General features: G+C 50.7%; 5 protein-coding genes across 5 annotated transcripts; 4 read left to right on the top strand and 1 right to left on the bottom strand.

Moving 5' to 3' along the window:
- Positions 1-9: 9 nt before the first annotated feature.
- Positions 10-2,959, top strand: niaD (nitrate reductase NiaD; the record flags this gene model as incomplete). Its single annotated transcript, XM_056665418.1, has 9 exons — positions 10-78; positions 138-270; positions 324-423; positions 495-753; positions 813-1,048; positions 1,106-1,329; positions 1,392-1,739; positions 1,795-2,016; positions 2,070-2,959. 9 exons carry the CDS (start codon positions 10-12, stop codon positions 2,957-2,959), a joined length of 2,481 nt encoding a protein of 826 aa, XP_056522368.1.
- A 484-nt stretch (positions 2,960-3,443) lies between these two features.
- On the top strand, positions 3,444-3,857 carry N7515_004675 (uncharacterized protein; the record flags this gene model as incomplete). The annotated part of the gene is made up of 1 exon (XM_056665419.1): positions 3,444-3,857. The coding sequence occupies one exon, from the start codon at positions 3,444-3,446 to the stop codon at positions 3,855-3,857; it is 414 nt and encodes a 137-aa protein (XP_056522369.1).
- A 1,658-nt stretch (positions 3,858-5,515) lies between these two features.
- N7515_004676 (uncharacterized protein) lies at positions 5,516-9,408 on the bottom strand (the record flags this gene model as incomplete). The annotated part of the gene is made up of 3 exons (XM_056665420.1): positions 5,516-7,291; positions 7,341-8,931; positions 8,990-9,408. The coding sequence occupies 3 exons, from the start codon at positions 9,406-9,408 to the stop codon at positions 5,516-5,518; spliced, it is 3,786 nt and encodes a 1,261-aa protein (XP_056522370.1).
- Positions 9,409-10,658: 1,250 nt separating this feature from the next.
- On the top strand, positions 10,659-12,509 carry N7515_004677 (cytochrome P450; the record flags this gene model as incomplete). The annotated part of the gene is made up of 3 exons (XM_056665421.1): positions 10,659-11,785; positions 11,843-12,144; positions 12,211-12,509. 3 exons carry the CDS (start codon positions 10,659-10,661, stop codon positions 12,507-12,509), a joined length of 1,728 nt encoding a protein of 575 aa, XP_056522371.1.
- A 2,586-nt stretch (positions 12,510-15,095) lies between these two features.
- Positions 15,096-16,333, top strand: N7515_004678 (uncharacterized protein; the record flags this gene model as incomplete). Its single annotated transcript, XM_056665422.1, has 3 exons — positions 15,096-15,170; positions 15,232-15,466; positions 15,522-16,333. The coding sequence occupies 3 exons, from the start codon at positions 15,096-15,098 to the stop codon at positions 16,331-16,333; spliced, it is 1,122 nt and encodes a 373-aa protein (XP_056522372.1).
- Positions 16,334-16,472: the final 139 nt, after the last annotated feature.

Consider the following 16,472-nt stretch of genomic DNA (forward strand, 5'->3'; position numbering starts at 1 on the left):
ACCGACATAATGGCCAGCATCACTACACAGACGTTAATCGAGCACGAGACAATTCGGCTGAAGAATGCTCATATCACAGTACACGATATTGCGCCGAGTCCAGGAGAGCCGGATATTCCACTCCCCCGCCGTCGAAGAGTCCTGTCGAGATCCTGGATGTGGATAAAGGAACACCGGATGAGCATGTACCGCGCGATCCACGATTGATTCGGTTGACCGGCGTTCATCCATTCAATGTAGAGCCGCCGTTGACGGCGCTGTACAATGAAGGTATCGAATTGATTTCATTCTCATACCAATGAAACACAAGCTAAATGAACAAGGCTTCCTCACGAGTCCGGAACTATTTTATGTTCGAAACCATGGCCCGGTGCCACAAGTTCGCGACGAAGATATCCCAGATTGGGAAATCAGTATAGAAGGGTGAGGCAAATCAAAACTATGGTTCATGCTAGTGTGACACGGTTTGAGAGAAAGGCTGACTGAGGAAGCAGGCTGGTCGAGAAGCCTTTAGTTCTGACTTTCCGTGAAGTCCTCCAGAAATACGACCAGATCACCGCGCCCATCACACTCGTCTGTGCTGGCAACAGACGAAAGGAGCAGAACATAGTCCGGAAGTCTAAGGGGTTCTCCTGGGGAGCGGCTGGGTTATCAACGGCTCTATTCACAGGACCGATGATGGCGGATATTCTGCGCAGTGCGAAGCCACTTCGTCGAGCGAAGTATGTTTGTATGGAGGGAGCTGATAAACTGGTGAGCATATCCCGGTGAAATTATCGGGAACCTTGAGCTCAAATTGACACATGACACAGCCAAATGGATTCTACGGGACTTCGGTCAAATTGAACTGGGCGATGGATCCGAATCGTGGGATCATGTTGGCTCATAAGATGAATGGCGAGGATCTTCGGCCAGACCATGGTCGGCCGTTGCGGGCTGTGGTGCCGGGCCAAATTGGAGGTCGGAGTGTGAAGTGGCTGAAAAAGTTGGTTTTGACTGATGCGCCAAGTAATAATTGGTACCACATCAATGATAATCGGGTGCTTCCGTGAGTATTCATGTTAAGCTGGGTATGTAAGTGAAGTTGGTTTTCTAACAGTTGCAGGACAATGGTCACGCCGGAAATGTCTGCTCTGGATTCCAAGTGGTGGACTGATGACCGATATGCGATTTATGAGCTCAATGTCAATGCCGTCGCTGTGTATCCGCAGCATGAGGAAGAGATCGATCTAGCCACGACTGGACCTACGTATACAGTCAAGGGATATGCATATGCCGGTGGTGGTAGGACGATAACGAAAGTTGAGATTTCTCTTGATAGCGGCAAATGTATTATTGCGCATTCCCTGACCCCAGAATGGAACGCGGCTAATCCCTGTGGAAATTACCAGCATGGCGTCTTTCTGAGGTCGAATACGCAGAAGACAAATACCGAGACTTCGAAGGTGACCTGTTCGGCGGCAAGGTCGACATGTGGTGGAGAGAAGCATCTTTCTGCTGGTGTTTCTGGTCATTGGAAGTCTCAGTCGCAAACCTAGAAGCCAGCAATGCGATTATAGTCCGTGCAGTGGATGAGGCATTAAGCGCTATGCCGCGTGATATGTACTGGTCTGTCCTAGGCATGATGAACAATCCATGGTTCCGAGTTGCAATCACGAAGGAGGGAACGAAGCTGAAGTTTGAGCACCCTACACATCCAGCCAAAGCTGGGGGATGGATGGAAAGAATCAAGAATACTGGTGGGGATCTGCTTAACGGGAACTGGGGCGGGGGGGGTTGAAGGCGAGAAGCCAGTCGAGCCAGAGCCTGCGAATGAAATAAACATGAAAAAGGAGGAGGTGAATCGAGTGATCGACTTCCAAGAGCTCAGGGAAAATAGCAGCAGCGAGAAGCCTTGGTTTGTGGTCAATGGCGAAGTCTATGATGGCACGGGCTTCCTTGAAGGCCATCCCGGAGGAGCCATCAGTATCACATCTTCCGCAGGGCTGGATGTATCGGAGGACTTCCTTGCAATCCGTAAGTCTTAAGTCGAAATACACAGAAGGACCTTATCACTGACATTTCCCCAGACAGTGAAACCGCCAAGGCAATGATGCCGGACTATCATATTGGCACATTAGACAAGGCTTCTCTCGAGGCCCTGAAGGGTAATTCAACCACAATTTCAGACGAGTCACGCGAGATATTCCTGCAGTCACGAGCATGGACAAAAGCCACACTCACAGAGAAGAAGGATGTCTCGTGGGATACACGATTGTTCGTCTTCGACCTGGAACACACGAAGCAGACGCTTGGCCTACCGATCGGTCAACATCTTATGATCAAGGTACAGGATCCATCCCACAACAAAGCAGTCATTAGATCGTACACTCCAATCTCAGACACAAACCTGAAAGGCAAGATGGAGTTACTCGTGAAAGTCTACTTCCCAACAGCCACCACCCTAGGAGGAGAAATGACCATGGGCCTGGACAAGCTCCCCCTCGGCTCCCAAATCGACTGCAAAGGCCCGACCGGCCGGTTTGAATATCTCGGAAAAGGACAAGTTTCGATCAGCGGCAAGAAGCGCCAGCTACGTTCCTTCAAGATGATCTGTGGAGGGACGGGAATTACCCCGATCTTCCAGGTTCTGCGGGCTGTTATGCAAGATATGCAAGATCCCACGACATGTGTTGTCCTTGACGGGAACAGACTGGAGGAAGATATCCTGTGTCGATCCGACCTGGATGCTTATGTGGAGACTGATGGTCGAAAATGTACTGTTGTGCATACATTGACTAAAGGGTCTGATACCTGGACTGGTCGACGAGGGCGTATTTCCGAGGAACTGCTTGCGGAATATGCGGCACCAGAGGAGCATAGTATGGTCTTGATTTGTGGACCTGTGTCTATGGAGAATTCTGCTCGGGATATTCTCGTTGCGCAAGGCTGGGCCAAGTCAGATCTTCACTTCTTCTAGGTTTGGCAAGGGGCTGGTAGGCTGGTGTCATTCTACGCTAGTGATATAAAGGGGGCTGGTAGGCTGATATATTTTAAGGGGATTGATATAGCGACTCCCCCCTTGAATCATTCGACCCCCCTGCCTGAATTTGGCCTGATTTTTCCTTTTATGTAATTCATTTGTCATAATCGTAAGGCATCGACTGACCGCTTTTCTCGCCGCCTTCTGACGTTCCCGGGACTCAGGAGTGTCCCAGTCCCGTCTCGACTCCGCTGACCGCTCGAGGAGTATGGATCGTAGTTAAGAAATACGCTAACTACATACGACTTAGCGGACTGTGTACGCGTCGCTACGCGAGACTGGGAGTGGAATGTGCCATCGCCTCCGTCTTGTCTCTTCTTCTCTTCAATCAAGTCATTCTAGATTGGTTCCCCGTGGCTTCTCCAATTCTCCCGCTGTATCTCCCACTTTGACACCCCCTTCAAGTGTCAGTATCATCAACATGGCATACTTCATGCCGGATTCTGATTTTGAACTCTTCATGTCGGATTCTGATGTGGAACTTACCCCGGATTCTCAGCTACTGCCTGCCACCCAACCAATGCCAATCTCCGAGCCGAGCCTGGTGCCCGAGCCAGTGGCCCAGCCAATCTGTCAACCAATGCCCCAGCCAGTGGCCCAGCCAGCCTTTGAGCCAATATTCCAGCATATGCCCCAGCAGATGCCCCAGCAGATGCCCCAGCAGATGCTCCAGCCAGTGGCCCAGCCAGTGCTCCAGCAAATGCTCCAGCAAATGCTCCAGCAAATGCTCCAGCAAATGCTCCAGCAAATGCTCCAGCCAGTGACCCAGCCAGTGATCCAGCCAGTGCTCCAACCAGGCGACAACCACGTATATACGTTTCCTCTGCTGTATTGAATTGCTGGTTTAACGGAGGCAGAGGAAACGTATATACGTGGTTGTCGCCTGGCTGGGTCACTGGCTGGAGCATTTGCTGGAGCATTGGCTGGAGCACTGGCTGGAGCACTGGCTGGGCCACTGGCTGGAGCACTCGAGAAGGCGCCTGTCAATCACCCCCCGCCCCCCGTACCGCGTCGCGTTCGTCGCGTTCGCAAACCGCGCCGCATGATCTCTGAAACAATTACATTTACATCTATGTTAAAATGTCCGTGGCTTGTCTGATCGGGAGATGGTTGATATGATACTATCATACTTCAGCAAATAGCCAAATACATGACCAACATCGCTGGAGCCTCAAAGCGTTTCTTGTGTCAAAGCTCACGTGATCCCACTGTTTCTCCGACAGATCGCCAGCTGTCCTTTCCGTTTCTCCTTTCTCCTCCTAAGTGCATTTAGGATACTCGAATACACATGTTATCTTCCAGTACGGCAGTACCTTCCCATACTTTGCCACCTGGCAACGGCGCAGCCTGAGCAGAAAAATGCTCGGTCAACTGAGTACCGCGTACGGATGCTATATGAAGCCATATATGACCAAGATGAGCATATGAGGTGATGAATGAGCTACAAGGTCTCCGAGAATGTTCAATCAGCAGAGCATCCAACGCTGGTCAAGGTCATTTGCAAGGACCTTGCCCAGTTTCATAGACCTGAATTCGGGCTTGGCCAGTTCAACACAGACGAGGCAGTTGATCAACTGCATGTGCCTAAGCTCGCTTCACGTGTGCAGTCCACTGCTCCTAAGTTATGGAATTTCCTTGGTTGTCTGTATCATGACGCAGCTGGCAGCAGCACCCAAGTGCTCGTGATACACGTGATACATCTCAGCGGTATCTTCATGATCTGCATGATGTTGGCTTCAGCCTTTGCTCCTCGGATCTGCGATAAATTCCTCGTCATGCTTGGTCTTCATCTACATTGGATCACGTGTGCATTTCCGCTGTAGCTCCCCTTTCACAATACCACAAAGGCCGTGAAAGAAGGATGCGGGTTCTTATGTGAAAGTTCAGTGAACCTCCGTAAATCGACCAGAGTTGCGTATGCGTCTGGGCACAATTCCGAAGAACAAACGTCGAGCCTTCACCGCCCTACGTTCTCTGCAATTACTGGGAAGCTTTGTATAGGCCGTGCCGCTCGCGAAACTGAAAAAAAGACAGCACTGCGCGAATATCCGCCGGAGGAATACTACTGTCTCGGGGATATTCAAATACGCAGCTTCCCGAGTGGCACAGCCTATACAAAGCTTCCCAGTGGTAGCAGAGACAAAGAACATAGGGTGGTAAAGGCTCGACGTTTGTTCTTTGGGATTGTGCCCAGATGCACAACTCTGGCCGATTTATGGAGGTTCGCTGAACTTTCACATCTGGTAAGAACCCCCATCCTTCCTTCACGGCCTTCAAGGTATTGCGAAAGGGGAGCTACAGCGGAAATGCACACGTGATGGAATGTAGAAAAGCCAAGGGAAGCAATACAAAATGAATGGATGTATTGATTGAGGAGAAGAAGAGACAAAGCGGAGGCGAGGACTCAATCAGGCAAACGGCTCGTCAGGTTTCTTTTACAAAAAGGTTAGGACATAGAGAGAGAATGACCATGCGAATCTCAGTCATTGACGCCTACTGTAGGCAAAATCGTAGGAAAGAAATCTGCCCTGATGCATGTCCCAAGACAATTAAGGCCCCATTAACCGCAGAACAGGTGGGCCGAAAGTCAGGAGGAAGCCATAGTACAGTTTTGCCGTTCAGGTTTATCCACTGTCCTTGCTCAATAAAACACGCCGGATTCCTATGGGTTGAACTAGAAGCATGATGTTGGAGCCCGGACTGAGAATCGAAGGTGCCTAAGTTGGTGATTAGATATGAACCATCTTGAGAAAATTCGAGTTCGGTGACCATTCCCGTGGGGTTCAAGATATGCTGTAGACCACCCGTCGCCGTATCCCAGAACCGCAGGGTCTTATCCAAAGAACCGGACGCCAGCAGTCGGCCGTCGGGCGAGAAGGCTACCGACCGAACCAGGTCCGAATGACCCTCGAGCGTCTGCTGTAGACCGCCCGTCGCGGTATCCCAAAGCCGCACTATGTCATCATCAGAGACTGACGTCAGCAGCCGGCCGCCGGGCGAGAAGGCTACCGACCGAGACCGGTCCCAATGACCCTCGAGCGTCTGCTGTAGACCGCCCGTCGCGGTATCCCAGAGCCGCACGGTCTCATAATAAGAGACTGACGCCAGCAGCCGGCCGTCGGGCGAGAAGGCCACCGAACGAAGCTGGTGCGAATGGCCCTCGAGCGTCTTCTGTAGACCACCCGTCGCCGTATCCCAAAGCCGCACTGTGTCATCATCAGAGCCTGACGCCAGCAGCCGGCCGTCGGGCGAGAAGGCCACCGACCGAACCCGGTCCGAATGACCCTCGAGCGTCTGCTGTGGACCACCCGTCGCCGTATCCCAGAGCCGCACGGTGTCATCATCAGAGCCTGACGCCAGCAGCCGGCCGTCGGGCGAGAAGGCCACCGAACGAAGCTGGTGCGAATGGCCCTCGAGCGTCTTCTGTAGACCACCCGTCGCCGTATCCCAAAGCCGCACTGTGTCATCATCAGAGCCTGACGCCAGCATCCGGCCGTCTGGCGAGAAGGCCACCGACCGAACCCAGTGCGAATGACCCTCGAGCGTCTGCTGTAGACCACCCGTCGCGGTATCCCAGAGCCGCACGGTCATATCATAAGAGCCTGACGCCAGCAGCCGGCCCTCAGGCGAGAAGGCTACCGACTGAACCATGCCCGAGTGGCCCTCGAGCGTCAGCTGCAGACCACCTGTTGCCGTATACCAGAGCCGCACGGTCCTATCATAAGAGCCGGACGCCAGCAGCCGGCCGTCTGGTGAGAAGGCTACCGACAGAACCCGGTCCGAATGACCCTCGAGCGTCTGCTGTAGACCACCCGTCGCGGTATCCCAGAGCCGCACTGTGTCATCATTAGAGCCTGACGCCAGCATCCGGCCGTCTGGCGAGAAGGCCACCGACTGAACCCAGCCCGAATGACCCTCGAGCGTCTGCTGTAGACCACCTGTTGCCGTATCCCAGAGCCGCACTGTGTTATCATCAGAACCGGACGCCAGCAGCCGGCCGTCGGGCGAGAAGGCCACTGACTGAACCGGGCCTGAATGGCCCTCGAGTGTTTGTAAATCTGCACTCCATCTTTCCTTAACCTTTGGGAGCTGACATATCCAACTAGAAAATTCTCCCTTGAACTCTGTACGAATTATTGTTGTTTGAGGTGCAAATACCAATCCTGCGCAATAGATCTGAAGTGGTGCCTCATCGGCTATCTGGCGATTTTTCAGAACAAAGCGCTTTGCGTCGTAGATGAAGTCAGCCATTACAGAATCATCAACACCCTATGCCTATTAGTATAAATGACGAGCGGCCGTTTACTATGTTACTTACTTGTGTAACAGTGCGGAGTATATCAAGCATACCCACAACCTCCGACGTAAGACCCAACAGGCTCATCGCTTCCACCCAGTGCAAAAAATGCTTTTTAAGAAATAGCTGTACTTCTTCTAGCTCAGAAGATAAAACCTGACTTTGTTCGAGGTGGTGTATCCAGTGGCGACAAGAGTACTGTACCTCCGGTGGTAGAGACTGGCGAATATGTCGAGGGTCGATGTCTGCCCTACGCATTCCAGGGCTTGCCAGATTGCAGATATCTTTCTGTAGACGGCCCTGCATAGTCCTGAGACAGAACTGTGCAATTTCTTTTTGCTTTTTTGGCTCATCCATATAAAACTTGGTTTTAGTCCGGACCAGAAAATCCCGAAATGATAAATGAAGAATCCGAACAGGCTGATCTCGGTCACTAGGAATCCTTAGAACTGATCGGAATGAATCCAATCTATTACTGATCTGGTCTGCTTCTATCCCAAGAAACAGCGCTAGCGCATTTATAGAAAGCGGAACATCAAGAAGGATGATGACACCAACTATTTCCTGGAACTCTTGCAGGAGCTGCTGCTGCTCCGACTCATCAACCTCTTGATCGTCCAGTAGTCGCGTCAGAACCGGCAAGTATGTCTTATCCAATTTGGATGTATATTTAGCTTGGTCACTCAGAAGCTCCGCGAGGCGCGATTTGGGCTCCCATTTTGAGTTCTCGATGTACCGGCACACAGTGGCAGCCGCAATAAAGAGCGGAACGGACATCGTGACCAGTTCATCGATGACCTTATCCCCAGGCCAGCCTGCGGCAATACGTCTGTGGAGTCTGATCTTGTCAAATCGGTCCTGTAGGAATAAGTGTATGTCATATTCTGTCACCTCTTCGGGAATCTCATGAAGAGCTAGATCCTGATATTCATGATCCGCGATCTCTGAAAAGCCGAGTCTGATTGGAAGTTCAGGCCTGCTAGTCAAGAAGATCCGAAGACGAACCGCTTTGGCCTGCTGTAGAAGAGGTAGTAATCGGATTATGTTTCGGACATCTTCGTCATGTTCACATTCGTCCAAAGCGTCGATCACCATCACAGCGGTTCGAGGTTGCGGCCCAAGTTGGTCAACATTGAGCAGCGGTTGAAGGAGTAGTTTCTCAAACTGCTCCCTGAGCGATTTTGACGCAATGTCAGGGTCATGGTCGAGTGCCTTTTGCACGCCGGACCGCATCCCAGAGATCCTGAGCATCAGTTGCCTTGTTAATGTCGGGAAAAACCTCTTCGCGTTCCCTCGGTCCCCTTCACCCCGCTTAAAGAAGAAGCTTGCACCTAGATGGTTGGCGTCCTCGAGCGACTTTGCCACAGTCCGAGATATTGTGGATTTTCCTGTCCCAGCCATTCCCTTCAGCCAGAAAATGCTTTTTTGGGACGGTGACATAGACCATCCCATTATCTGCTGGAGGAGCTCGGTCCTAGTACCTTGGAGACATTGGACTTCGTCTCGATCGGAGAATGACCCAAACACTGCCTCCGTTGCGCCTTCCAACTTCCCAAGGTTCATATATTGATTAATACGATCAGTATTGTCGACCACGCCGACCATCAGAGAGCTATACAGTCTTCAAGTCAATGATACAGAGTCATATAAGCGTGCTCGGATATATATACCTCTGATGCTTCTGCAAAGACAAGAGGAATGAAGATTTATATCTCTCGAGATTGCGAATAACACTCTCCACCTCTGTGCGTTTCAGGGGCCACTTTAAGGCTCTTAATCCAAATTTTCTCATCAGCTTCTTTCCTTTTCTCGGATCAAGACTCGCTTCTAAGTCTCGGATGTCGGAGAGGCAATCGGTAATATCGCTGACTAGTCGTGAGGAGGTAGGTAGGGCCTTTCCGTTGTTACTTTGAAGAAACCTCTGCAGGTCTTGGAGTGTCTCTTGAAGACCTTCAATCACCCGCTGTAGGGTTAAGATGTCGTTTCGTGCATCTTTCACCTCTTGAATGTACCCCCCACAAAGCTTCACGAGAGTTCCCGTTAGCTGAATGACGGCGATAACGCTCGCCGCCGAGGATAAACCATCCATTTGGAAGGACAAGGCATAAAAGCCCACGTAGGTAGGTACGATGGCGACGCAAGTATAATGGAAAACTCGGGTTCGACTCTAGGTTGGGCTTTTCTGGCGAGATAAAGAGGGGTAAGTTAGACGCCGCCGCGCCGTGCGCGAGGCTGTGATCCATAACTAGTCCATTTCAGGCGCTAATGTGACTAATCATATGTTCCACTAGTTAACTAGTGTAGTGGGACTGTGGGAGAAATGCGCGACCTCCAGGAATGATGCCTTAGGCCTGCGCTACGTTCACCGCTCATTCTCCTTAAGAAGGGGCACAGTCACAGACAGATCGGACACAGAATACACATCTTTTGCCTCTTTCTCGGTTTTCCAGTATGGTTCTCGTCGGCTCTCTGTAGGTCATAGGACGTCCCTGCTACTGTCTCCTGGGCTGCAGTCCTCCCATCGTCCTGTCTGCGATGTCAGACCGCCTTCGCGCTCTTCCCACTTCACTAGTTAGTTAACTAGTAAGACGCCAAGACTAAAGATGCCATTGTAGTGCACAAGAAGTGAGGATTGACATATATTCAAGGTGAAGTACACGACCTAACTGGTTGTCGGCTCTACTGTCGGCCCGAACCGATCCAGACCTGGGCAACTCGTGGCCCTGCAGCATTGGCCACCTCATCAACTTCTTCGGTTGACAGCACGACAAAGACCTTATGGCGCCTCGACTTACTCCTCTACTACCCATATTATGATATTCCTCGACAGCTAATACGGTACACAACCGTACACAGTATAACTTCTGGACCTTTATTTTGGGAAATTTGTGATGTTTCCCGCATCAGCATCGCTGGAAGTAGCAGTCGGTAGTAGGCTGGTAGCCATGTCCACCGCCTTTTGAAGGGGGAGGCTGAGGTAACTGAGTCACTAACCCGGAGTCCCCGGACTGAGACAAGGATCAAGCGATTACTATGACGGTCCTTCGCCCTCTTTCAAATCGGGCGTTGCTCCGTTTCCTTTGGCTGTTGGGTCCTTCGGCCTCTTTCGAATTGGGTGTTTTTCCGCTCTCCGGACCAGTTGGGTGTTTCTCCGACCTGAGCCAATCATTTTACAATGACTGCCAGAACACTGTTGCCATGTAAGATGGCATTTAGTCTACTTGTACTGGGATCGGAACTGTTTCTTCTGCAATTTGAGACAGGAGACTCGATATCAGTCTAAGGGTCAATGTGCGATAGAAACAGAGGTTTCTAAATCGTCTCTCACAGTCGCCCATCATGTCTCTCCTAATAGAGTCAATCACGCATCCATACATACTACACCTCCTCGCATTCATCTGTGGCGCTCTCACTTACGTCGCATATTTCTTTCATGGCGAGCATCACATGTATGGCTTTTCCTATATCCAAGCTCACACGCTTTTGTTTGCAACTTCGACGTTCCTGCTGTATCGACTAGGGTCCCCGCTGATCGAGGCCTTGTTGCAGACACTTGTCTATGATGGGTGTTTCATGGCTGGTTTATTTGGCTTCCTGTTAACGTATCGCGCTTTTCTGAATCCGCTCAACGCCTTTCCTGGACCATTCATCGCCCGCATCGCTACGTTTTGGATCTCTTTTCGGATTAAGAGACTACGAATGTACAAGGCCTTTGAGGAGCTGCATGAAAAGTACGGCTACTTCGTGCGTGTTGGTAGCCAGGAGATATCGATTACGCACCCAGATGCGGTGGTTGACATCTTCGGGGCCAATTCAGTGTGTCAAAAGAGCACATGGTACGACATCAGCAAACCGCAAGACTCAGTCCTTCTACGCCGGACATTTGCAAAGCACTCTGAACGGCGAGCCATATGGACTCAAGCCTTCTCTGTCAAGGCCGTCAGGGGCTACGAGACTCGATTCCACCCGTACAGAGCCAAGATGCTTTCCATGCTCGATGACCACGCCGGGCAACCTGTTAATATAACCCACTGGCTGGGGTTGTATTCCTGGGACTCCATGAGCGACCTATCGTTCGGTCATTCTTTCGGCTTGCTAGATTCGAAGGACCATCATTGGGCAATGAAGGTCCTCGACAAAGGGATGAGTATCATTGGTCGTCATTTACCAATGTGGTTTGTCCGTCTTGGGAGCTCAGTCCCCGGCGGTAACAAGGATCTGAAGGCCATGTTCAAGTATTGCCACGAGCAAATGCTTTTAAGATATTATGTTTGCGCTCCTCCTCCTCAAGTCTCAGGCGTTATGAATTTGCATCTAACCAGCCTCAAACAGGCCAAGACTGAGCCCAAGGTGCCCGATGTTATGAGTACCCTCTTTGTTCCATACAAGAAAGGGGCTTTGCCTTTCGATGAGACCGCGATCCAACTGCTGGCTGGAGAATCCCACCTGCTTGTCAACGCGGGAAGGTAAGGCGCAGAAGATATACTTTATTCACAGATCAATTCACTAAAACCGTCAATTAGTGATACTTCGAGAATCACCATGATTTGCACCTTGTTTGTGCTTGCTCGACAACCTGAGCTCGCCAACCGGCTCCGGAAGGAATTGGAACCCTATGCCCCCAAGGATCCCGACGAGATGCTGATGGATGACACAATTATGAACCTTGACCTTCTGAATGGTATTGTTCAAGAAGCACTTCGCCTGTACCCACCCAGTCCGAGCCATCCGACCCGGGTGACTCCTCCCGAGGGTACTGTGATTGCTGGTCGGTTCATCCCGGGCAACACGCAAGTTATGGCCCCTCAGTACGTCATCGGACGGGGTATGCATTATCTTTTATCCAAAGCTATGTGTTTTGGTATATACTTTCTGACAAAAATCATCACAGACGAACGCATCTTCCCCCGAGCGACTGAATTTATTCCCGAACGCTGGTACAGCCTCCCGGAGCTGGTCAAAGACAAGAACGCCATTGCACCATTTTCACTGGGGCCCATGAACTGCGTCGGGAAGCGGCTTGCGCTGGCCAACATTCGAGTCACAGTGGCGTCGTTCGTCCTGCGCTACAACCTCAGCTTCCCCGCGACGCAAGCTGACCCGGAACGCGCTTTCGAAGATGGCTTGTATGAGCATTTCAGTCTGCAAGCTGGTCCCTTGATGTTGTGCTTGGAGAAGCGACACAAGTAAGAGACTAGGTAGCTAATGCTTGAATCCGGAGTTCAGACGAACTTGCGATATAGTTAGTAGTTATGGCAGGTTGGGTAGCTCATAGCCTAGTCAATTTTATGGCAGTCCCTCTGTACTCGGTCTTTTAGATGCCCAACGCGGTACAATGCAAACAAGTTCACTGGCGGTTATTTTATACAAAGTGCATAGCACAGGTATACAGTACCTTTCTAAATACCTAAGATATCAGCAAAGTATTCTGTCCAGTTGTCAGTATCCACTTGTGGGTGCCAAATTCCAGACGCGTGTTTGGCGACCTTTCCGCCAACTGGCAAGCCTCCAGCCAACTGGCGAGTAACACCCGAGGTCTTCATGGCGTTATGCCACACGGTTGGCGTCCAATCCGGTTTGCTATCAACTATAGCGGGCATTATATTACATTAAGTACACCGAGATAATATATAGAAACAAAAATTCTAGTGATATGGGTTGGCCCTCTAGGGCTCGACGGCAGGATGGCTGGTTTTCTGCCAGGCAGAATTAGCCAATCAGAATTCTATCACGGCCTGGCGGGGTCTCGTCTCCCGGGAGTTGAGGTTAGGGTTTCCCCACTAGGTTGCCCCCACCTCAGCTACCCGCTGGGGCCGCTGCCAAGAAGAACAAGTACTTCAGTCTTCAGTACAAAAACGTCAAAATAAAGTTAGATCAAAGGAAAGTCAATCTCCGCCTCAGTGACACAGCCACGAGCACTTCCCCACCTTGCTGGAAGGCCTATAGTAGGTTTGTACAGTGCTGTGTCTGCCAAAGTCCCCATGAGATTGTTACACCAGCTGCGCCCACAACTTCATTTTTCCCTTCCGCTCCCTGCGGCGAAACCGCGGAGCCTCCGCGGACTCGTCGCATCTCCGCATGTCCCACCCTGGCTGCTGCCGCTTTTCTTTGGTTTTTCCAGTAGTCCAACTCCAGCACCTTCTTCGTCGGCACTGGAAGCAACCGCTCTATCGCATTGCCTGATTTTTCCTTTACCCAAGTGGCTTCCCAACTGATCTTCGCCCGCTTTCGTATAGTTATCTGTTGCCTATATTAACCGACCACCGTGTTGGTTCTGTCAAGCCAGTATTAATAATTCCTGATGCTACGTATCTTCAGAGCTTCGGCCCAGGCGCCACGATTATCGAAGCCTGGGCGCCTGGATAAGCTGCAGCTCTTAGTTGCAGGCTTGCAGCTTGGCATTTTCAGGCATCCCAGCCTAGGTCCAGGCTAGGTAACGGTTAAGATGGGAGAGGGTCCGTGCCACGAGTAAATAATAATGACAATAGAGAATGGACAGGAGAGCATATATTCGAGAACGAGTGAACGACCCATTGGTCGATCGACTACGGACCGGGCACCGCCCCGATTGCGTATTCCGATTGCGTATTCGGATAGCTGTGCGGGATCGGATAGCTCTGACCTGTAGTCACGCAATTTCATCTACCGGGCTCCACTCCATTACTGCTCTGCTAGTGCTACCGTTGCTGCTGACATGCTCCACCATTCTTCCCGAACACAACTGCAGAAATCGCCTATGTGTCGTGCATAGATGAATACGTACCATCACCGACCCCACGCTACAAAGACACCATTGGCGGGGTTGCTATACGCCCTGACGCGTCACGATATCGTGATGTTTAAAGCAACCAAGCCATCCATGGATTTGACTCATTTATCTTTAAGGTGGGACCGTGCCGTGCCGAAACCTACACATCCACATCTACCTACTCAGGCGCCAACACTAAACTTCCGAATCTTCATAGCAAATGGGTGTTCCCTTCCTATTAGTGAAGGAAATTAGGACTTTCCGCGGAAGAGCTCGGTCAATCAAGATATCTCAATCTCAGCTGCAGAGGCACTTGGTACTTGACTACTCACTAGTCACTACTCCACCTGCCAAATTTCCAGGGAGGCTAGGTAAGACCGTAAGACGACGGCGCGACGCCACTCTCCCATCTCAACTGCTAGCGCGCTGTCCGAGTAAGCACGGACCGAAGCAGAGTCATAATGAAGCGAAGTAGAGTCACAATGTTAGACTAACGTTGGTAAGCCCAATCTGACCTGGCCCATGCGAGCTTATCGGATAATACCCTCAAGCCGGATAATACCTGTAGACCGGATAATACCTCTAAGTAAAAGAATGAAAGATTGAGGGGTACTTCTTTTTGATTTTGAGCCTCGTTCCATGGCCCCAAACTTCCATGGTTCTTACGAGCTACAAAGTCCTGACCTGTGCCATCAATCCCATCATTGTGGAAATTTCAGTACTCAGCAGAACGCTTCGGGAACACTGTCATGTTCGGCACGTTGATATCAACGGAGGTTGACCGAGGGAACTTGGAGTACATTGAGAACCCAGATCCTGCAAATGCAATCAGTCGTAACATACGAGAAAAAACACACGTCTCATGCACCTTTTGCCGCTCTAGAAAGGTATGGGGATTCGAAGTTCCTTTCCATCACCCATCACTGAAGGGTACTTCCGTTCGGTCTATTGTTGCTCTAGATCTCTGACAACATTAATTATAGGCACGCTGTTCTGGAGAAAGAAAAGGGTGCCAAAGATGCATGGCGATGGGTCTCGAGTGCATATACCCAGAAAGTCAGGGCAGGCACAAACGACAGGAAAAGAACAAAAGCCATCGGGCAGTAAGTAATCAATGAGATCATTATTTCTTGATCCATTCACTGACGCGCTCAATTCAAACAGGCGGTTCAGCTTAAAGCGAGGGCTACTGGTCTGATCGTCTGTGATGAAGCAGACCCTTGCGCCAGGAAAGACCAGCCAGATTGTGGCAAAGTCTTGGCTTGGGATGACTTTCAGGACATGGAATTTGATGCCAGAGCCTTTGATGAGTCTCTATTCACGTCTCTGATTATGGATAATCCTAAGCAACACATTTCAAACGGCGGACCCAGCTCAAGTAACAGTGGCACTAGCAAATGTAAGTGCTTAGTTCTGCGTATTGTCCTGGCTTTCTTGATTGACACATCCGATAGCTACCCTGAATCCCACCCCAAGAGAATCGGTGACTCCAGAAAGGAGAAACTGTGCCCCGCTCGCATCCTGGGGCCAGCTTCCGGAATCCCCGACTGCAGAACCGCTTTTGCCTTCACTACTCGGCCCGTCAACAAGAAGCAGCATAGGCGATTCGGGATTTTGGGAAGAAGCTCACGTGCCACATGGCCTTGATATTTGGGCTATGGGTGCCGATGAACACGGCACACCAGGCTCGACGTCAGAACGATTGTCTCTCGAGCCTCAGAACAAAACGCGCACAGAGTCTGACGGCTGCTGCTGTCTGCTGAGCTCTATATCCTTTCTCGAAAGACTAGTTCAGAAGTCTGCTTCGCGCGAGAACCGTATCGACCTATTACTCACCGAAGTTCGCGATTCCATTGAGACCTTGGCGGTGTTTATGGCGTGTGAGAAATGCGCGGCTCGAGTAGCACAAAACATGTTGCTCGCAATGACCACCAGGCAAATAAGCCTCATCTGCAAAGCGATGGCTAACTGCTATAAGACCATGCTTACATGTGGACTTGATGATGCAAACCCATCCCAGCAGAAACCTGGGGATATCTCTGCTGATGCCGTCGAAATTTCCGTGTCGACGTATCGCGTTAAACGATCTGAGAGGCTACACTTGATCAAAAGTCTAGTAGATCTCCAAATTATTGAGTTCCAGCAGTGTATTGATAAAGTCAAGTTTCGATATCGCAATTGGCCAGATCAAGGCCTACCGGAGGCTCTGGTTGAAGCAGAGGACCATCTCAAGTTAGCCCAGTTTGCAATCCGCAATCAGACATGATATATTCACTCTTGATGTATGTTTATGAAGCTCTTTGAAATTGTACCATTTGAACCACTAAATACGTTTCGATCACGTGTCTGCAAGAGAAAACTGGTAGGACAAGGAATCGATGTACTGGCTATGACGGAAGGTGTGT

This window comes from Penicillium bovifimosum (assembly GCF_028826915.1).
Source record: "Penicillium bovifimosum strain IBT 22155 chromosome Unknown utg000004l_segment0_segment0, whole genome shotgun sequence".
Taxonomy (NCBI): Eukaryota; Fungi; Ascomycota; class Eurotiomycetes; order Eurotiales; family Aspergillaceae; genus Penicillium; species Penicillium bovifimosum.